The sequence below is a fragment of the Neodiprion fabricii genome, chromosome 1 (genome assembly GCF_021155785.1).
Source record: "Neodiprion fabricii isolate iyNeoFabr1 chromosome 1, iyNeoFabr1.1, whole genome shotgun sequence".
Classification (NCBI taxonomy): Eukaryota; Metazoa; Arthropoda; class Insecta; order Hymenoptera; family Diprionidae; genus Neodiprion; species Neodiprion fabricii.
Window position 1 is genome coordinate 12,044,407 of NC_060239.1, and position 22,876 is coordinate 12,067,282.

Genomic DNA, 22,876 nt, shown 5'->3' on the forward strand with positions numbered 1-22,876 from the left:
ATATAATTCTCGGAGAACGTAAATGCATCCGCATACAGATGGACATCTTTTGGATCAATTAGATATAAGCCTTCAATTTTTGTATTGATGAATGCGCGACTGTCGCAAACACTACTAAACAGGAGATCAATTACTTCCTCCTCTAACCAGACGTATTCATTATCTTCCAGACGAGGTTTTGTGAAATAGCTAGTGATTGTTGACAGTTGATGTTTACTTACATAATGACTAATCATCTGAGGCTTGTTTATGTTAATTGAAAATAGATTAATATACGTCATACATAGCTGACGCGTCATCAGAACCATACATATATTCTTTTGTATGATAAACGCCATTTCTGTCAAAATAAATTTCGTCTTCATATAAACCTACATGCTCCGACATCTTACTTGATATTGTCCGATTGAACAAAGTTTCTAATTCCGGACCGCATACGCGGGATGGATATTTCACGTTTAAGAAAATCTGTTCACGGAGATCATTACACAATTCTATTCTTTTACGATGAGAATAAAGTTCGAAAGAGATGACTCTCTCTAGTTCATGTACACCCGCAAACTCCCGTTTTCGGAAATCCAACAACCAACGAGTGGCAAGAAGCAGCTTCAAGATTAAATCACAATTCTTTCCTTCTATCATTAAATGTTAACCTGACCAGGACGACATTAGACGCGCCTAAGTAAGGAATGCCTGCTGACAACGAGACCAAGGTCACGTCAGGTGTACCTTAATGAGGCACGTCTGATTTCAACCTGATCAGAGCCTGCTGGGAGATTAAGCTGGTCTGGAAAATTTTCGGAAAACGGCCGTGGTAAAAAAAAGGCTCTCGGTAATACGTCGGAAGATTACAAGTTTTTGAAGCACGAATGGAATCAAACTTTTCCCTTCGACGTTGTACGGAATGAGCTCATGCGAGATGAGCTCGACACAATCGTAACTAAGTTTTTGGTCGTATTCTGACCTCTTTATATCGAAATGGTATATTGGAACCCGGCCAGAGGCTCCCTGGGCGAAGGGACGTTAAAATGTCGAACTTTGATATGATATCTCGTAAGGTTGGATATGGCCACGTAACGACTTCTCGTATTCGTTTGATTGTGGAGGACGAGAATCCCGCGATGGTTACGTTGGGGTCAACGCTTGTTCGCAGTTAAGGAAAGATATTGCTCGAACCCCCCAAGGCGGCTACCTATACCCCGCACTCCATCCAACTTTGATTCCTTATAACTTATCAAATCTATCCCCCAGTACGATATTCCCGGTGGTTCAATCCCGGGGAAAACGATACACGGTCGTACACAATAAAAAAAAAAAAAAAGGGGGAAGAAACCACGCCTAAGTATACGAAGGAATAATAATAAAGGACACGAGACGGTGTGCGCAGACGATATACGTATAATATATGCATGAAAACCCGGGACTTCGTCCCAGGTTGAAGACTTCACACCACTGTTGATTCCTAGCTGTACATAATGGATTTCCTTTCGTTTTCAGATCAAAGTGCCCGAGTACCAGACGCAAATATTCAACAACGGTATCGGCACTGGAACAGCATTATTCTGTTGTATTTCGAGGTATTCATTAGGGCTCTTCGGTGTGAAGGGATGCAAATCGCACGAAAGTGGATTCATTGTTCCAGAGAAGATCGATGTGAATGACGTAACGACGTTGGCTGGAGTGAGTTTAAACAAAAATTATCGACCATTCTCTGTTGAGGTTGAAACGTGTCAGGGATAAAAAAAAAAATCACAACCGTGAGTTATTTCTTCTTTCGCATCCTGTAGTGCAGGGATTTCCCTTTTTTTCTCTTTTTCCTCGGGATTTTCGACGGCTGGGTTCACGCGTGGTGAAAATGCCCGGTAGTTACACAACGCGCAAGGCTATACCAGACAATTCAATAACTCCCCCACTGGTGCGAAGTGTAGTGGGACAGCGGAGGATATAGGAAAACGATAAAGACGGGGAAAAAAGAATAGAAAAAAAAGTCGTGCGAGAGAGAGAGAGAGAGAATGATAATATGCTTATGACAGCCTTTTTCCATTTAGAAATCGATGTCATAAAATTACAAACCGTCACGCTGCTAGAATCCGTACCCACATTGTTTTCACGCCAGAACGTGCGTACTTTGCTCGTTCAACAACTTCTGAGTACATAAACTGAAACTTGTATCTTATTGTTCCCAGGCGTGAATCGTTTACTCAAGAACTGCGTGGATTAGATTGAGATGAACTCTCATCCGCGTGAGTAGAAACAAATTTATGTTGTTCGGCTCAACTTTCTATCTATAAGTCGTTATTCGTTCTCAAATTGAGCTGATCAAAATCTAGACACTGACAAATATCCTCAAGAGTTATTCGAGATTTTCGACGTTGGTAAACGTTCGTTTTCACACACTGGTAGGACGAAAATCTCATTTTCCGCCACAATAATCAAAGGAGCATGGATTAAGATTTTTAAGTTTGAAATAGGTCAGATGATCGAACGAAGATTCGAATTCTACCTGATAAATAATTTATTGCTAACGTCCCTGATACACTCATCGAACACGCTGCAAAAATATTTGTTTAATGAAAAATATGTTCTCAATGCTTTTTTACATACAAATTAGATTGTAGACACGTAAGAGATGGTCTTTTCGAAAATACTTCACACTCATCGAATTGAAATGAGAACAATTAATTGGAATTCCTAAATCGTTATATATGTTTCTATAAATACTTGCAGTGTTGTAATTCTTCTACATTTATGTGCTTACGATACTCCACGATTCGCTAATTGAAACGGATGACTAAATTGTAATTACGTATGAGATAGTTTAACCGGAGTGATCGTGAGAGGTTCATTTCCATACTGAAAATAACTGGTCGACGTTGAGGGTGAAAGATAGAAACGGTGTATTCCTTTTTTTCCCTCGAAGAGCCATGCTGCATAATATATGACCATATTTATCTTTATATTCCGCGGTTCCCGTTTTATGTTATTCAGTTTATCGTTTACTCGTTCAGAATTTGAACAAAGCATCGGTACGAACGTAAACTTTGCGCAAGAACTCGTACAATAAAATGCGCAGATACAGTGAATTACGGAAAATCTTTTGATACGGTCATCCGATTCAAGTTCCTACTCACTTTTATCGAATTTTATATACCTATCACGTCCAATCATTTGTCAAAAGTTTGCGTATGTACGGGACGCCATTTTGATCGAATTCGTCCGGAGTTTGCATTCCTCTTCTACGGGTAGAACCACGAGCTCCATTTTCAGTTCCTCTTCAAATCCGTCCGCTGCGGTGACCGACATCCGGGAAAAACCGATGTTTTGTCTTTATAATCCGACTTTCCACGTTTGCCCGTTAACGCCGGGATATAAAACTTTTTCGCCTGCCAGTCAAACGAATGTATATTCAGTGTCTGATTTCCAACCACGAGGGGTTTGCTACGGTTATTGAAGAAATTCAAATCTACGCATCTTTTTCAATATTCTTGCATAATTTAGCAACGGGAAAAGCTCAGACTCATAGATCACGCGAGAAATTTATTGAAATCTTGAAAGAATGCCAGAAATTATTCATTCCAATGGTACGAACGAGTCTAACAAATATTCCGTCTCCAAAACGGGTGATTGCAGACCGATATGATTTCACTTTATTCATGGATTCCAATTAATCAAATAACAGCCAATTTAAAAGCGGATCTTCGACGCGAGTTCATTTCGTCTGGATTTTTTTTTTAGGTTTCTTATATATCGTTGGCGCGTAATCGATACTCTTGAGGATTCACGAGCCGCGGACTGTTTGCTCACGTCTACAGACGGAGCTTTGTCGCTTCCTAATCTAAAATTCTGCGTGACGGCTGCACGTGTCTCTGTGATAACAGGTATACGTACAACCATATACCGACAGCGACGCAAGGTTTTATCCCCTCGTGCCTACATATGCCTGTAACCTTCTGCGGAAATCGGATTTCTCTCGCAAGCAGTTAGTGTTTGGCAATTCAAGGCAATCTACGCCAGCCATAGCGCGCCGTTGCCGCCCCTCAATGCCGACGGATATAATTGAGTAGCGTGGTGCTTATTGTTTCGCGATGCTATATCTCCTTGCCAAACCAGTGTCTCGAAATCGATTAATTTCATACTGATATTACACCGGCACCCAGTTTCAATTTTAATCCGACACTGTACGCCAAGAGCGTGTTCGCTTGTTTTCAACGAGTAAGAATAAGCCGACATGTATTTCTTACAAGCGTAAGCATCGTGACAGGTCCCGTACAGTTAAAAACGGTAGATAATGGATAAGTGGTTTGGAACTCTGTCTACCTTATTTGGTCATCGTTTTGTAGCGACTATTTTGACTGGAAATCAAGCCTCGCAACAATTGGTAACTAGAATTTCAGGCTATCGTTCTAAAATCAAAAACCATGAATCTGACAGTTGCGCTCTTGCATCCCACGTTTTGAATATATGGGACATACCTTCGATTTCGAATATTCATCTGTATTAACCACAGAACCAATGGTTTGGACGAGACATTAAAGAAATGATTCACATTATTAGAAGCGTATAGATAAAAAGTCAGATATTCAAAATCTAAGTCATCTTTATAACGAGATTATTCGTAATTCACAATTCTCGTGCTCTTTCTCGTGTAAACCATTTTAGCTTCAGGTTTTCAAAGTTGCAATATTAACACCTTGATGTACCGATTACCAATACGAATTTAAAATCCTCATTTCCTCCTGAAATGGCGAATAAATAACACGACGCTCGTAGGATAGTCAACAATTAGTAAGTAATCGCATCCTAGTGTTTAAATACCTGATCAAGTTGTCTATTAATTTTCCGTAAACTCGCCTTTTCTCTACATATTTAAGCTTGTATTTCAACAATTTAAAGCCGTATATTACATACCCAACATAACCTTAAGCATATGTATATGCACATGTCGACTAACATGGTTTATTGCACAGAATGAACAATTAATAATTAAAAAAAATTAAGATAGCAACAAAGAAACACTGTCAAAAAATTTTTGTTTCATTTTTTTTCATCAGTAAGCCTGAAGATGATCGGCTGGGCCCAGTGGAAACGTTGCAGATGTTCTTTTTTTGCTAATCAACAAAAAACGTCTACGTTGGCAAATCTCAACGAATTCTTCCTTCGTACATCCTCTATGGTCGCTAACTTCAGATTTGTTTTATTTTGTCTTTAAACATCAACTCATCTATCTATGTTTTGTCATTGAACATTGCTTTTTCCAGCTAACGTCTAACTAGCTGAAGATTTCCTGAAATCAGTGTAGTCTTGATATTCTTGGTGTAATTTATTTGCAACGTAAAGGAAATGTTCTTTCTTAAAGTGCCGAAAAAAGATCGGACAAGGTTCAGCTCTCCCGTCTTGTTCTCTTAGTGAGTTCTTAACTTCTCTTTCCCAGTTACGACCTAGAAAACTTTTCTCAGCAATTTTCGACCTACAAATTCACCATTTCTTGCAACGCAATCCTAAGCTTTTCCTTGCTTTCCAACCAGCGGGAAAGGTTCGTTTAAATATTAAAAGAAGTAATGATTTCTGGGTCATTCGTACCGTAGTCGTAGATATATTTCGTGCAGGTTTTTCCATTCTATTCCTTCGAGTTTGTCTTCAAGACGTGAGGCCAAAGGTTTAAAGTATCAGCTGACTTTATATCTGCCATTGCATACGGCATGAAATTTTTTTTTTCCGAAAAAGAGCAACGATCAAATGGTATTAGCGTAAGATGTTAGGATGCTGAGTTACGAAGCTTAATGTCGTTTCAATGTCTCCCCAATCACCGTCAATCTGAACTGAAATCTTAAATTCATGGTACGAGTGAAACATTTCTCACTATCTGATGCGCCTTAATATCTTTCCCAACAATGTCAACGTCAATCCTACAAAACAATGCTAAATAAAAATCTCTATCTCACATTCTCGGATCGTATTAGGTTCACGCTACGCTCAGATCTACCCAATGTCACGTATTTAGTTTTGTATTTCAAACACGTGTTTCACCCCAGACAATAATATTTCAACAAACTTTAATATGAGATAATCAAACTGGACTTTTTTCGATATTTATTGACAGAAGAAGCCAGAGCAGAGTGAATTTTGTGAATAGTTTAGAAATGCTATTACAGTCGACGCTCTCAATAGGACCGCTTCTTCTCAAGATACCTCAGCAGCTTTCCCCACCACCACAGTTGAACAAAGCGTAGCCGAAATTTTGCCCGACACTCTCGCAACAGGGCCGGTTACAAAATTTTTCGCACAAGATACCTATTTTTTTATTATTTTTTTTTTATGCCGATAACGATACGGAAACAATTAGCTTCAAACCTCAATTAGGTCGAAATGATAAAATTCGATGTGGCATTTCCTGCGAATGGTAAGTCCGACAAGGTTCAAACTTGGAGAACTCTTCAATTTTAGTACACACTACAAGAGGTAAAAATTTCAGACAAATCGATTCTTTGACGTCCCGTTCAATTCTCGACAATCGGTGGACTATACAGGTACAAACACTTCAACGGTGATTCCTGAATTCTTATTTGTCCTATATCTTTTCACACACCAGAGATATATAATCTGACAAAGTATGAAAAAGTACGGGATGTCTGTCCACTAAGTCTCAAGGCAAACAAAAACACTGAGCTTTAATCCACGTAGACGGAATATTTCACGTTCTTTTTCACGAAATGATTTTCAACCGATGCTCTCATTTCAGTTGATGAGCCAACCTTAAAGCAGAAATTCATTGCATTGGTATGAAATTGACCTCTCCTCGCATGCCAACTTTGCTCCGAGCTTTCCTGTATATTTGTACTTGGACTCCCCTCGATTCGAGAAAAACGTTTTCATTCAATTTGAATATCATTTTAACAAACATGCGAATGAGTCGCCAGCGATATTACGTCTCAACGTCGTTCCGCTCGTTAGGAAAATGTCGAGGTACTCATGCACATGTACAGAGCTGTATAATTGGTGCTACACCCGGTCCCAGCGCATGCTATGGCATTCAATGGAATACGTATACTGTAATTACTAAACATTGTTATCTTCACATGCAGCTCTAAAGTCTCGATGGAATGCGTGCAGCGTAACGAGTCAAATGTGACCATAAGATTCGTGTAATTGAGCGGAATGAAATAAGTTTCAAATGCTTATCGTTACGCAAGCACAACTGCAACAGTGAGCTATTTCCTCGTTGAAAAGGTTCCAAAGGACCGTGTTTCCGGCGTAGACCTACGAGCGTTCGGAAGCATACCTACTCTTTAAGGATCCTTGGCCCGAGATTGTTTTTGAAAAATTTCCATCAAGGACCTGGAGGGCCTCGATAATAAATCTTTGGATAAGCGGTACTTTTTGCTACCAACCACCACCATATGCCCACTTTTCAACCGAGACTGAAGATAAAACAAAAACTAGGGTATAATTATGTCTTTGTTCGTACAAAACCTTTCGTGCGTTCCCCGCGGCATTTACCTACAGAATCACAGATCCCGCAAATATATATATATATATATATCTGTGATGAATGCCCGCACGTGGTCTTGTTCAAGGTAAAGATTACAACGTCACCTCGTGGACTTTTTGTTCGAAACTAAATATATCTCTTCACTTTTGCGTTAGGATACCTTTGTGCCGCAGTGCAAACGTCAGGGGATTGTCTCCTGAGAAAAGTACTATCTTAAACGAGCCCTTTCAGTTTTTTGCATACCAAAATATTCAGCTAACCGTGAAATATATTCGTCCTATTTGCACAAAAGTCTGTTGAAAATGACGCAGCTGGATCAGAAGAAAGAGGCACGTATAGGTTCTGGATCTAGATTCTGAAAACGGTTGGAAATGCGCGGTGAATCAATTTGTTGCAGTTTTATCATGTGCACATCAATTCTGCGTCTTTATTAGACTTTCAATCACCGTAATTCCAAAGAAATGTCCCGATGCAATGAGATTCTAAATGTTGGTGAAATTGTTGTTAAGAAGTACACAAATGACGTCAACTGACAGATTTTAGACGGTATAATAATAGCAATCAATACGGAAACAGGTCAAATTGTCCATGAGACGTTTTTACCGTATGATAACAACCTTTCGTGCTATTCGTTGTAATAAGTTTGAAAGAAAAAAAGCGGTTAAGAGCGAATGCTTAGGGATTTGTGGGGATATGAGACGATGCTACTCACAACCTTCTTAGTAGGTGTAGTAATGGAAGGATGAGGTCATCTTAGGTTTCCAAATAGGAAGCTTGTCTTTTTGGTCAATTATGTCGCAGATGGTTTTGAGAAAAATCCAACAGAGATAAATTAATAGATCGTGCATCAAGGAGGCGAAGTAGGTCTTTTCACGACGAGCGTAGCTTTGCAATGCGAGGCTGAAAAGATGAATTCCAATACCTGGATAAATCGATCTTGGCGCATGCGCACAAGTGAGTTGCTACATTTTACTTGCTTGGGATTGATTTGGCGCATGCGCACCTCCGAATACCTCAATGTTACGCACTGTTCCATTGCGTACAAGCTAGTTGAGCACAACCCCTGATCTAACCAGATGTCAGTGATACCTTCGTTGCTTCTCAAACCAAACTTACCTTCACAGGTTTTGGAGAAAATAGCGTGTTTCATGGTAGGGATCAAAATCCCGAAAGACAAAAAGTCGATTGGTCGAAAATCTGAAATTTTAGAGGCGCGAATTTTATAATAACGAATGATCAGTTTACAGAAACTGAGATTTTCGATAAATCACCCAGCATAATAACTATTTTCCTGAAAGTTGATTTAACCGAACGCTCTTTTATCTGAAAGAGTATTTCCAGAACAGTGTGCATTCCGAATGGAACAAAGCACAGATTGTGAAGGTATAGAAAAATGAAAGTGACGAAATGAGATATTGAGAGCGGCTAATTCACCTAACAGCTAAAAAGGCAGAAAAATTATTTGACAAAAATCAAAGTTTAGAAGGAATAAAATTTCGATCCGCAAAATGCAGAAGGACCAGAATTCCGAAATGAGAAAATACGGAAAGGCCGAAGTACCGAATCTCTTGAAAATTTGGAATTTGTGATTATCTCATTGTATTGGACAGTCGTTTGTGTCGTCAAAGAAAAAAAGAACGCAAAGGAATCTTTCTTCGCGTACGTTGGATTTATTCGGAAAAATCAAATGAGCACGATCTTCCACATAACATATAACGCTCATGTTTTTACAGAATCTTTCTTTTCATGTGAAAATAATTTTTAGGGCGTGCCACGGTGAAAAATCGCAAATAATTTTTTTCTAAGACACCCTAATATACATATAGCTGGTCACGCGTTCCTCTCTCTTTCTCGTCAACACCTGTACATAATCAGCTGTAAGAAGATCAAGATCATTCGTATATCCGCGGCTGATCGTGTAATTTCTTGACAGTCGTTATACCTTCTTTTCGTCATAATTAACTGGCGCTCCGTTCCGCGCAGTTTCGCACCATTCCGTCACATCGAATTGTCTGAAATTATCCGACTGCATCGAATCTCATCTGTGCTACAATCATCCGATTCAACGGTGATCTTTTCTCAACCACGAAAGCTTCCGCACCTCTTTATCTATTTTCCATTTTCCGCATCTTAGTCTTCGAAAGCTGTACGAAGCTGTTCATTAAATTGCAAGTCACCTTGATCGTCTTATGTTTTACTGTATTTATGTTATTGTTCGTCGAAAATCAGATCCGAGTCTAATTAATCTCGACACTGGAGGCTGTAAGCCACATTATTCATATTTCTCAAAGCAGCCTGTTTAAAATATCAACATAATAGCCTATTTTGTTTATTGCCAGAATCGTCTGTTTAATTTTCGTTATACATTGCTTGTGCTTGTTTCCTGTCTGTACAGTATTAACTGTGTCAGAATAGCAACCTAAATTTCTATTTCGATATTTTAGTTCCAGACATCTAATTTATATAAAATATTCTCTCGATTATAATGATTTCGTCACAAGCATCAGACATCTTATTCATTTGCTGCTTTTTTTTAGTGATCCAAGTACCGAGCAATCTCTTCCTGTATTGAAATAAATCAATTGTATTATATTTCGTAATCTTTATTTCTGATAACTGCTGCATGACCAATAAATAAACTTTACAGCATGTTTCATAACGTTCGAAAGTCAAACTTTCCAAGCGATTGTTGAAAAAAGAAAAATTTACTAAATTCCGTGCTCCTAAGAAAACGCCGCAAAATGATTTAACTCCAAGTTCAATCTCCACGTGGGCTAGTTTTCAAAACACTGAGCTGCTGTAATTCCTTGGCAAACTAAGACAAATTTTTCACGGGAAAATGCAGCGATGAGTTATGTCTCTCTGACAACTCGGGGTTACACGAATGGTGCATTTAAGCCGGGTGAATTACGTGCCCAGTGTTGCTGACCGAAGAACACGTGATGTTCTGAACCGTAACTAATGCCAGGCATTAAACGAGGAATAACAGGTCACTTGGAGCCAAGAAACGTGGAAATTGCTCCGTCGGATTAATTTTAATTAAAGAAAGGGAATCGATATCAGTTTTCTCGTTCTTTAAATGTTCACTCCTCGTCGATGTCTGGTCATTTTTTTATTCCAATTATTCTGTACTCCGCGATTCACGATCGCGAGAATTGTTTCTTCTCTTCTTGATCGCGTTATATTCTCCTGGGTTTTCGATCGTCTATAACAGAAGTGAGAACCGTAGATTATACATTACAGACTCCCTCGTTTACTTCAGGAAATGAGATTCGTAAAGCTGCAGAGACAACGTGACTTAAAAATTTCTTCCTGGCTCCTCGTTACTTCATATAATGGGCAGGTATAGGAACTGAGGTGAAAATCGCTTTCCAGAGTCTAGAACTCAGCTGCTGTATAGCGCTTGTCGTGAATTCGACTCCTCAAAATTTTGCATAACGTTTCTACCGACAATAATATTCCGAGTAAACGTAATTAATATTTCGCACCTGCTTTCTCGTATAGCCGCAGATTTATAATCATCACAAGACATGTAAAATCTTTGCTACACGGAGGGAAAGGATTAATCGAGTCAAGTGATGTTTGTTCGATTCAATTGAATGCTCCAAAAAGTCAAACGCGGCGAACGCAATACTCACTTAATTCAACAAAATACTTCAGTCGGACGAAATACTTGTCACAACTTAATTCCAATGAATTTTGTACCAAGAAAATGTACGAACGTTTTTTTATATTGGAAATCGGAAATAGTTGTATCAAAACAAATTTAGCTTGTTTTAATACATGTTTTGTTGAATCGAGAGTTTAATGGTTGAAATAGGCAATGAAATTTGCTGTTGAATCATTTTTTTGTTTTGCATTGACTAAAGATTGAAGTTATTCGAGCCCGCCAGATGCTTTCCTAGAGTGATATCATTTATAAAATTCTACTGACTCAAAATGTTGAAGGATTTACTCGATATTTAATGGATATAAATCCCGAAAACTAGTTGTATATGTATAACTATAAATTGAACATGTGCTAATACTTTTTATTTATTTATATATATCTATTGCTTACGATAACTCGATTCCGGAAACACAACAAAAACTTCACTCGACTCAATAATTTACTCGATCACGACAAGAAAGGTTTTTGTTGAATCAAAGAATTCGCTTGACTAATTCATTTTGACAAACTAACTTAATCGAAATAGCTGGTTCGAAGTCATCGTATTTGGAACAACTAAGGAACACTAGACTGAAGTGAATGGGCAAAATCTATTTTCAAGAATTCGTTTCCCTCCGTGTATGGTTACGAGAAAGGAAGTATAGGTTAAGTATTCTTAGCTTGCATAATACATCAATTTCTGCAGAGATCGAAGTGTTTTTTGTGTCCAGGGGTTTGAAAAAACCGAAAGCAAACCAAAATGAGGCAGACAAATTATGAGAAAAAAATGTATAAAAGGGGTATTCGGGATCTAAATCAGATCTTACAGTTTGTGGGAACAACTGCGATTAGAATGAATTCATGAATAATGGATGAGTGGTTTATCGAAGCATCATCGTGGCTTGAGATATAAATTTTGGCTTCCAGTCTCTTTCCCTCTTTCTTGATCGCGGGATCTCTCTAGGCGACGTTTTGCTTAATTAGCTCAATTCCAGTTGACGTTACACGTGCTCGACGCTTGCGGTTGACAAACGGCCGCCGTGCGGACGCTCCTATTTGCTCAACGCTGTTTGCAATTTAAACTAAGCCTCTCTGTAAACACCGTAGCGACTCTCTACTAGTTAATAAAAGTAGCCTGTGATCTGCAAACGAAAACTTGCGATCAATATATCGGTGGAACATGCTTTTACCTCCGAACGACTTTCTGGAACCCTCGTATCTACTAAGAAAACGATGACATGATTCCTAAACACATGTTCCGATAGTAGAAAGTCATGTTCGTTTTCATTCTTTTTTTTTTTTTAACCATCTCGAAAAATATTGAGGCTAGACGTTGACCGTTTCAAGACAAAAAGTGAGAATGGTTTGTAAAACTTATTTCCTATCGGAACATCGTCTCGATAAAAATAGTATAATTACAGCCTGGAAAACACTTGATCGGTTCGTCTGGAATCCCGCCAGTCGAGTAAAATAAAGTCGCACCCCGGAAATGGGAATGGACACCGGCCGTTGTGATTGTAAATTATGTAAAAAATTCTTATAAACGTCTTTCAAGGTCAGAAGGTCGTATTTGTCAGAGCTCAATAAATTATCTTGTGAAATTTTTCCAATTTTCGACAAGTTTGATCTTTTTTTATTTCAAAAAAAGTCGTAGGGGAAAGATCTGACAGAGTTACGGAAACGTCACCTAAATGTAGAAGAAAAAATATATTTTCCCTGGTCGTGGGATTCCATTTATTTATTTATTCATTTATTTTTTTCCGATTTAAGGTCCTCCGGTTCTAAGCTGCACCATTTATCGTGTCGTAAATATGAATTTCATTCATTCGAATCAAATCGAGATTTCTTGCAATGTCTGCACGATATTTTGCCACACCTTGCACACTACAGTTACATTTGTCCAACTATTCCGCAAAGTTACACCCTATTTCTTCGGTGAAATGGCTCATTGACCCGTGCAGATTACGCTCTTGTTGAGAAGGGCTGTAGAGAGACGTACTGTTTTTTTTTTTTTTTTTCCGTTCGCGGATTCAACAGTTATATAGCGTCCTTTATGAACAATCTGTTATATGCAAATTGCAGGAACACCTTTATTTTCATCTACCATTTCCACTCTGTCATTCCCAGTCTCCAAGATTTCGTATCATAAATTTCTTGATACCGTCCTTATGTTAATTTCGATTTAAATTAACCGAAGTTAGTCTTTTAATCGAAATTGCCGCACTCGACTTCGTCCGCATGATTTCCATAATTTTTACATTAGATTTGAACCACCCGAGAACGATCTACTGATTTTTACATAGATATAATTGATTTCGAAATTTGCATATGCAGATTGGACTGCGTATCTTAGCCTTCTTCACTGTACGCTGTACATGAATTTTCGAAAAAAGAAAATTTATGGAAAATATGTATATCGGGAATTCTTAGTAACTGGGTTGTAAAATGAGTGAACAGGTACATATTTCCACACATATTCCTTAAATTCCTCTAAAAATAAATAAAAACATTCTTAACAGATATTATGTATCTTTTTTCGTGCAGTGAATGTAGAAGAGGTATTCGAAAATTGGGAAGAATGCTCAAATGCAACCCTTCAAGATCAAGTCATAATTTTTCATAAACTGATAAAGCTTGATAAATGTACTGGAAAAAAGAAAATCTGAAGTCTTTCGTATTGATGCGAATGTTTCAAAGCACTTTAATCATTCTTTAATCAATCACCAGTAAAAGCTATTTTACGCCTGCCATTTGTTTTCCTTTTCCTTTTTTTTTTCTTTTTGTGAAAAGTACTCATAAAAGGTCTTTCTTTATGTAATCGCACCGGGAAGTCAAGCCTCTACATTTTCTCCGCTGACATTTGAGCGCCTTCGGTACTGAGTAAATAAATAAAAAACTCCGCATTTTCTCGCATTCTTTGCGGATGCCGTTCAGACTCGGAAGTTCAACATAAGTTTCTCCATAGAAGTGTTGAAATATATGTCTGTGTTCCATTAAATAATGGAATTCCTTTCGCTCTGCGGAAAAAGGAAAACGGATTCGAAAATAATAACGGTATAAAAGACAAATTGTGTCGACAACAAATACAGTAGAAATCCGATTGCGATACCGTAGAACTTCGATTATCCGAACTAATTGGGACCGAGTCTAGTTCGGCTAATCAAAAGTTTGGATAACCGAAATGCAATTTTTATCTTCAGATGTAATAATATATGTACAGCACAAATTTAAATCGAAAAAGTCCGCATTAAACATCCAAATACGTATTGATGAACCTCTTTCGAACGCCGAACGATTATTTTATTGTTATTTTACTCACAATTGACGAACGGTTGCTCCACGTTTCTTAGCGAGCAACGATGTATATTTCGCACGAAAAATGTATTTTTTTAACCGGCGTTCGGAAAAATTAAGTCATGGTTCGAATAATTGCGGATTCGGACAATCGAGGTTCTACTGTAGTTATGGATCCTAAAAAAATGCGTAAGGTGAGGGCTGCGTTATTTCGTTGACGACGTTGTAGCCTTCGAACAGAATTCATTGGTAAACCTGATGGATTGATGCCAGTCTGGAAATTTCTCTTCCTTCAATTTTTCTTATTTGACAATTCAAAAAAATTCCAAACACGTTTGTCAGAATCTCCATCTTGTTGGAGAGGAGCTTTGTACGAAGAGGGTAAACGAAATGCAAACAAAATTCCCTTACGTATGTAGGTACATAGATATAGCTGTATTCGGTTTTCACGCTTTGCATGCATCCGCAGTTCTTTCTGTCCTGCGCAAAACGCCGTCTCTATATATATATACATTATACATATATGGGGAATTCCACGCGAAACCAACCGACGTTTGACCCTGACCATTTTCGATTTTGTTAAAAATTGTTTCTGGAATCGTCCCAACTCTGAAATTGTACCTTGAATTTTATCAGATTTTTTATCCAACTCGTTAATTGTTTACAAATATTGAGAGTAATTTTGAAAAGGAGCTTTTTTAAAATTCTTAAAAACTTCTCAAAAATAATTTTATCTTTTCCAAACATTTCAAGACCCGGCCCATAACGGGCTGATTTTATTCTTTTCTTTTCTTTTTTTTTACCACTTTCAACTTGAAAATTCCCAAATTTTCTTAAAACTTCTATTTCTTACTTACAACATTTCTAGACCGGTTTCATTACGAAGTTGATAAAAAAAAGATGAACGTGCCAAAAAAATTGACAAAAATCGCTCCACAATGGAAACGGTTCTGAAATGTTCTGAGTGGAAAATAAAAGTTCGAGCATTTTTCGAGAATTTTCAGACAGCTCAAACAATATTTTAGTTGACCAAAAAAATTAAAAGTGCTGAAAATATACCGAAAAAAAATCTGCTCATCGTGGTCCCGGTTTTAAAATTATTGGAATGGAAAATACAGTTTCTGCGAATTTTTTGACGGTTTCAAAAGTGATATTTTGCAAAATTACTTTGATTATTAATAAATAACTGAGCAATTGATAAAAAATCTGAAAAATGTAGAGAACTCTTTCAGAGTGGGAACAATCGAAGAAAATTTTTTTACACCATATCGGAATGGTGAAGGCCAGATGTTGATGGGTTTCGCATGGAATTCCCCGTATCCATATAGGAGCAATTTTGAAATTTGTATGTCTATCTAGTGCAGGTCCTCTTCTATTCGATCCTGTAGTCTGGGTATCGGTACTTGCCTCCAAACACCCACAGGTACTGAATGGAAAATTGTTCCTGAGGGAACGAGTTCCGAAAAGTGTTATTTTATAGTTTTCGTGGCTGTTTTATCAATAGTCAGTAATTTTTACCGTCATTGCAAACCTGTATCTGTGTGTATACTTAAATAAACGCTACAAATAATTGACAATTTTCAGCTACATTTAAATACAGCAAGGGTTTCGAATTATATGATAGACGAATTATAATGTACAGATTATTTTATACGTGGGTTTTTCAAGAAAAAATGGGATATGTAAGGAGAATTTTTATCCGAAAATTGAATTCTTTGGCTCAAGTTCGAGCAACAATTGAAGCAGCTTCTGCCCATTGTTACTTTACCGATTGTATTCACCTTTCACTATTTCGCTGGGATTGATCTAAATAAGGACACAGTGTCACCATCTCTGTAGCCTCAACTTCAGACGTCTCGAGTAAGACCAGCGACGAGTTTGTCCTTCTTGATACTTTGTATTTGGAAAAAGGAGAATGAAAAGAAAAAGAAGAGGGAAAATAAGAAGCGAAACAGTCCCGCCGAAAAAGCAAAAATTGTCGATGCAACGTGACTGGAAAGCGATTTCATTCAAGCGTGTAATGAATGCTCTCCTTTTACCCTAAAACACGTTTTGTAACAACTTTTAAGATTTCCTTTTCGCAATATGTCCCCTTTGCGAAGGTCGCGGGGAGAGACGTGTATTCAAAGAAGATTTCCTTTTCATACTCGTATCAAACAGAAACGGAGATTTCATTTGCTTCAAAAAGTATTTTCAACTCGCTTCTGACTCCCTTTTCTCGAACGAATATTTATAGTCCAACTTGTACAAGTGTGGTACGTACCTAAGTATACATACCTAGTTCAACAATGTTCAGGTGCACACTTGATAGGATCAAATGTTAGTGCTTTCCCAGTATTTTATCAACATCTGTTTCTTCCAGCAACTTCAAGCACTGTTATTATTAAATAAAATAAATTACGTTCTAATATTTTGTCAAGACAATTGAATTATCTTCGAAAATAATGTTTAAAAAATTAGAAATTAATACAATCAACAACAGCAACATTCGCAATGATAATCCGTGCCCTACCAAAGCGTGAAACGTTTGTTTACGATATGAGTATTTGGGGTGATTCAAACTGTCTGTTTGTTCGAGCCTTAGCAATTAAGAAAGCCTACCAAGTATTGACGCAGGTAAACACAACAAGTGGTTTCGCCATTAACGCAGGCAGTCAACATCACAGGCAAGTAAAACTTATCCACGAAAATCGAATATTACAAAAATTATACAATTTTTTAATATTAAAAGAAGAACCAGCGATAATATCGTTATAGCTGCTCCACAGATTTTTAGATTAGGGATCGGCTTACACTTGTATAACTCCATCGAACGGGTAAAAAAGAGAAAGAAAAAACTGTAACAATGAAAAAAAAAGTTTCACGGGGAGAAATTTTTGAACTGCAAATTTCATCTAAATATTCCTGCTTTCGATTCTCATTCCGATTGCGATTTCGAATCACCTGAAGTACACGTGATCCATTCCCCTCTTCTTCGCACTTCTCCTAAACAAACTTTTTATCTCTCCCCCTCTTTTTCTTATTCTTAGCATTGGTCCACCAGTCTCTGCAATTTGCATTCTAATCATCCATTGTTCAAATTTACATCCACGGGTTTTCCATTATTACGGATGTTGCATTGTTCGTCCACATATTGGCTGCTTTTAATTGTAGATTAGGTGTAACTTTTTTGATACGAATTGTGCTAACTCGTCTCCAGTTACTGACGCTGTTCGACAGATCTTTACAAATGATTGAAAGATACTTGTCTTTGAATATTTTATACAAGCGTCGTCTGATGTTGAGAATAATGACAATTTTGATGACAAAATCTCGTGTGGATCTGTTTAGAATGACACAATCAATAAATTTTTAAATGTTTGTGCTCCTCTAAAAGCACGTTTAACCATGTAACACTCTTTGTTGAGATACCTTGCACATTCCTTTGTTATAGTCTGGTCTGTTTGACAAAAATCACTTTCAAACGTTTTTGCAACTTGGGCCTCCTGTCGCATATTAAGCATGTAATGCCAGTTTTGTGGCTACAAATTTGTTAAATATACTTCAACAAGTGTATGCTTCTCAGGAGACTTATAACTTGCATGAGCTAAGTGAATTAATCTTGAATTTGTTCATTGCACTCTTCTCGCCGTACAGAAGGATTTTCGCTTATCATTTCAGCGAATTTAGTACAAATTTGGACTAACATTTTACCCTCGTGACTTTTCACTTCTATCTGAGATACTCTGTCTGCATAAGGTGGTAGGTATAGGTATATCTGATAACCGTCGGGGCATTCTGATACCCATTGTCTCTGCCTCTTCTTTTTGCAAAAACGATGCAACGCCTTCATCCGTTGAATCGTTTCCGCCTGCTAGTCATAAGACTGGATACTCTTGCTCTATTTCTAAAGCTTTTTCTGCATCTCCAAAACGCATAATGAATATGTGGTCCATCCTGTCTTTATAATCTGTTATGACTTCAGGTACGATAATTGACAACTGACTTCATAACAACACTCCGCGGTGCCGATGCGATAGTGAGTAATGGATAGTCCCCGTATGTAGACAATGCAATAAGGAAATTGAAACCAAGGGTCGTTACTGTGTGCCGTGTCACAAGTACTTCCACCCGGGCTGTATTAAGACACACGTAGTTTATAATAACGCGAAGGAACTGACGCCTTGAGGTGGGAAAATAGAAAAATATATGGTGAAAAACGGCAGTGAATGGTTAAGAGAAGGTAGCAAGGAACGTGAACTGCCGGCTGATGATAGTGGATTAAATCGACCGGAACTGAGTACGTCTGCATCAGTAAGAAAGGGAGGTACAAAGATTGATAATATATACAAGTTGGTACAGGACGTTAAGGACGATATGATAGGGATGGAGTTAATTAAAATTGATATGAGGGAAGTTATCGATGAAGGAGTGAATAGAGTAAGAGTAGAAATACAGCACTGGAAATCTTGCGAATTGGAAACAATAATAAGTGAAGCAGTGAAAACTGAGATGCACAAAGTATTAAGTAATATGCCGATGCCAAAAGCATGGACGCAGGACAAATAGAAAAGAGATAAGAAAAAAATCAAGAATCAGTGTTGATCATTAAACCTAAGGATGGAGAAGAGAATAATTCAAGTAAAAATACAAAACGAGATATCAAGAGAATTGATATCTCGAAATCAGGAGTGGGGATCACGAAAATGAAAAAAGTAATGAAAGGAGCAGTTGTAGTAGGGTGCGAAAACAAATCCCAAGCTAAAAATCTGAAGCGGGAAGCGATAAAAGATGTGGGAGAAAAATACGAAATACAAGCACCAAAGAAAAGAAAACTTAAGGTGAAGATGTTCGATATCGACAAAAAGGAATGTGAAAATCAACAAAGCTTTTGGCAGAAAATATTAGACCAAAATGGACTGGAGGGGGAAGATAGGACATAAGACGGCAAAGGATAATTCGAAAAAGACGGTTGTGATGCGGAGGCGAATGCTGAAACCAGAGAGAAATTTCTGCAGTTGGAAAAGCGAAAAATAGGATGGAATATATGCAGAGTGCAAGACTATCTAGGGATTCTAAGATGTATCGAGTGTTGTGGGTATTATCATTTCGCTGAATATTGTTAAAGAAAAGAAACGTGCGGAAATTGCGCAGATCAACGAGCAACCAAGGAATGTAAACCTGGGACAAAAAAGTGTATTAATTATGAGAAAAAATCAGGAACCTTGAAATAAAAAACCTGAAATCGGATCATTCAACGTATGACAGAGATTGTCCATGGTGCATAGAAAAAAGAAATAGAACGTCAGAGGAATAGAATTGAATATTAAATGGTAGTGAGGGGGGCAAAAAATGTAAAACAAATTAAATATGTGGGAAAATAATAAAAATTTAAATATGCGCAATATAGACGTAAGACCAAAATGTAATGATGTAAGCAAACAGCTGAGAAAGCTAATCCATCAATCTCTCTCTCTCTCTCTTTCAAGTGCAGACTTTAAACTCATTACGCAAACGTCGAGCAGTTGATTTTATTATTTTATTTTATTTTATTCTATATTATTCTATTTTCGTGATTTTATTTTTTAAATTTTATCTCAGTAATGTGCCCTTACTTCACTAAATTAGTCCTCTCTTTACTATTGCACGAGATAAAATATTCTCCCTGGCCAGTTTATTTATGTATTTTCTTATTTATTTATTTATTTATTTATTTTTTATTCTATTTTTCTGTCACTCATGTATCTATTGAGTCGTCTATATTTGTTTTTTTTTTTTTTTTTTTTTTTTAATGTTTTCCAAGTGTGATTCTCAAATACTTGCGGTATATCCCGGTTTTATATTATTTACCCCGTTCTGCCTTTCGCGAATGTCTTTCTTATATTTTTATTTTTACACCTTACTAATTGTTTTTTCAATTTTCTTATCCTTACAAACGTTATGTTACTTTTATCTATCCTCTCATATTCTTGCTCATATTTTAACCTCTTTGCTTATTTATTTATTTATTCATTCATTCATTTTTCCACTAATTATTTCTTTATTTTATTTGTTATTCTACCTTTATTTTGTACTCACTTTCGGTCTATTTACGGTTATTTATTTTTATCTCCATCTCTAGTCATTCCTTTTCAACCTTAATTTTAATGTATGCCGATTTGTTGTAGTTTTTATTTGTATTTCATGCCTATACACGTGATTAAATTGTGTTTACTTTTTGTATGCTACCCGAGGCGACTTGTCCCAGGGCGAATAAACGCATCTGTCTATCTATCAATCCATCTCTCTGTCTGTCCGTCTACCTCGATTAATTCTTACGTTTCATTCTTGTTTTTATCACTACTTCGTAGTATGTATTTTCAAATATCGGCAAATGTGATACTCTCGCATGTCAATGCGGAATGTAACGCACTGGTTTAGCGCTTGAGGGAATAAGTCCCGGAGCGTGAAATAAATATTGCTTTCTCTTTCTCTGTCCGCCTTTCCCCGCCTCTGTTTTTATCTTGGCAGGTCACGTGTCAGGTAACCCATCTTGAATTTAAAACGTATCTTAGGTTTCTGTAAAGCTGAGAGTAAGCGCGGTGAGTTCTTTCATCTTTTTTTTTTCCTGGTCGCATCGACAGCAACTACGAATTTTGTGTCTATATTAAACAAGACATTTGATGAATTCGGATGAGTGGATTCGACCGGGAATTGATGGTTTGAACGGAATCTTAAAGTTTCGAGCCTCCGACCGTAGTACAACCGACAGCCGAACAAACTCCTCAGAGTTCGTGATTTTTCTCACGTTGCCTTTTCAATTTTCCGCAAAACCCTTGTGCGTTTCACGAATCAACAATGATTACCTACCCCTTATAGTTTGATCAAGCAGCTCACGCAATTCACTTATCGTTAGATTCCGTTTTGTATTCCATTCGAAAAAACGGAAGATTGGATCTACAGCAACTATTATTTTTTGCATGAGTAAGTAGGCAGGCTGACGTAATACCGATTTTCAAATTGAAGACCATATCCCAAAGTGACTGTGGCAAAGATCTTTGCTGTCAGGTTATGAAATGGGAATAAATTCACAATGTTCGGCCGCAGCCACTGATAAATACAAAATGTTGATCATGTCTGATTATCGTCGTAAGTAATCAGAATCACGTATCACTCTAATCAGATTTTAATTATTGACGTACGAATTAACATATCACTTTCATTTACTTACAAATTAATTCCATCATAGCCGGCTCCGATCCCAATGTGATCTATTCCAGCCACTTTTCGTATATGGTTGATATGCGCTGAAATAAACAAGGTTCATTATCATTAATTGTTTGCAGCGATGAGAACGACGGGTATACTATACGTTAACATTGGGATGATACTGTGAAACGATGATTTCGATATTTGACGTGTGTAAACGCAGGCCGGAATTTCTCGGATTTACGATAAACGCATTCATATTATAGCTTTGAATACGCACCGACGCATCGTAAATGGATCGAGAGTAATTAAATTATATTTCGAAGGCAACGGTGTTTGCAGTCAAGCCAATTACGGGAATGATACGTTGATCGACGAGCCGTCTGACATCAGAATCAGGATAATTTGACAAATTCACTGATCAAACCTGCGCATAGTTCGTTTATGTAACGAAGATCAGGACACCGTAAACGTCAAGACATTTCCCCTGATATTGCGAGGTCTGAAACCTCAGTCCTACGTTTCTTCAGCACGTCAGAATCCAATTGGTGGTAATTTCTTTGTTACGCCCACGCCACGTTATGCTACGTATAAGAAATCGTAGTACAGATACCCAAGAAGCCACATTGGTTGCCTATCTGCGGATCGGAATGCATGCGGTATGTACAGGATATTGTTTTATCTCTTTTTGCACGAGTAGGTGTGTAAGCAAGTTAACTCGAGTTAGGCTGTTGTTGCACCCAAGGGTTCAATTATTCTGTACAGTGTACAGAAACTATTTGGTAAAGCGAGCCAGTCACAGGCAAATGTATAGGTATGTTGGTAGCCATGAAACAGTGTTCGGTGCGATACGCGGAGTTACCTCGAATAACTCAAGTGTTCCACTGGTTACGTGAAAAAAGTGATGTTGGCTTTTCAGTGAGGTAATTCGGAACCGAAATTATGGAAAGAGAGAGAGAGAGAGAGAGAGAGTGAGAAAAAAAAATAAATTTATCCAGGAGTTGACTGTCGGAATATTGTTGAAAACTGTATCTACCGTCGAATTCAAATTTCCCATCGACAGAATCGTGATGCTTTTTACGCTGTCAGTGATATTCAGACGGAACGAAGTTTTCCGCATGAAGAATTCTGGCAAATAGATTTGACCAACAAAAGATACGGTACCAGTTGGATCAGTTTCACGAACCGCAAAATCCGACTACGTGCAAATCTCTCAGTGTTGTTATAAATGTATACGGAGAAAAAAACTTGACGAAAATTTGGCTGACATGAGCAAA

At 37.6% G+C, this 22,876-nt stretch overlaps 1 protein-coding gene across 2 annotated transcripts in view; it reads right to left on the reverse strand.

Annotated features, from left to right (window-relative positions):
- Positions 1 to 22,876, reverse strand: part of LOC124180015 (dipeptidase 1) — a 141,339-nt gene that overhangs the window by 29,865 nt on the left and 88,598 nt on the right. Inside the window, exons 8-9 of one of the 2 annotated variants that reach the window (XM_046564998.1) lie at positions 21,622 to 21,697; positions 16,759 to 16,806 (exon numbers count right to left, since the gene is read on the reverse strand). In XM_046564998.1, the coding sequence (XP_046420954.1) occupies positions 16,800 to 16,806; positions 21,622 to 21,697 (83 nt within the window). In that variant the 3' untranslated portion in view covers positions 16,759 to 16,799. Of the gene's footprint in view, positions 1 to 16,758; positions 16,807 to 21,621; positions 21,698 to 22,876 lie in introns of those variants that run through there. The other variant, XM_046564988.1, reaches the window with a different exon arrangement.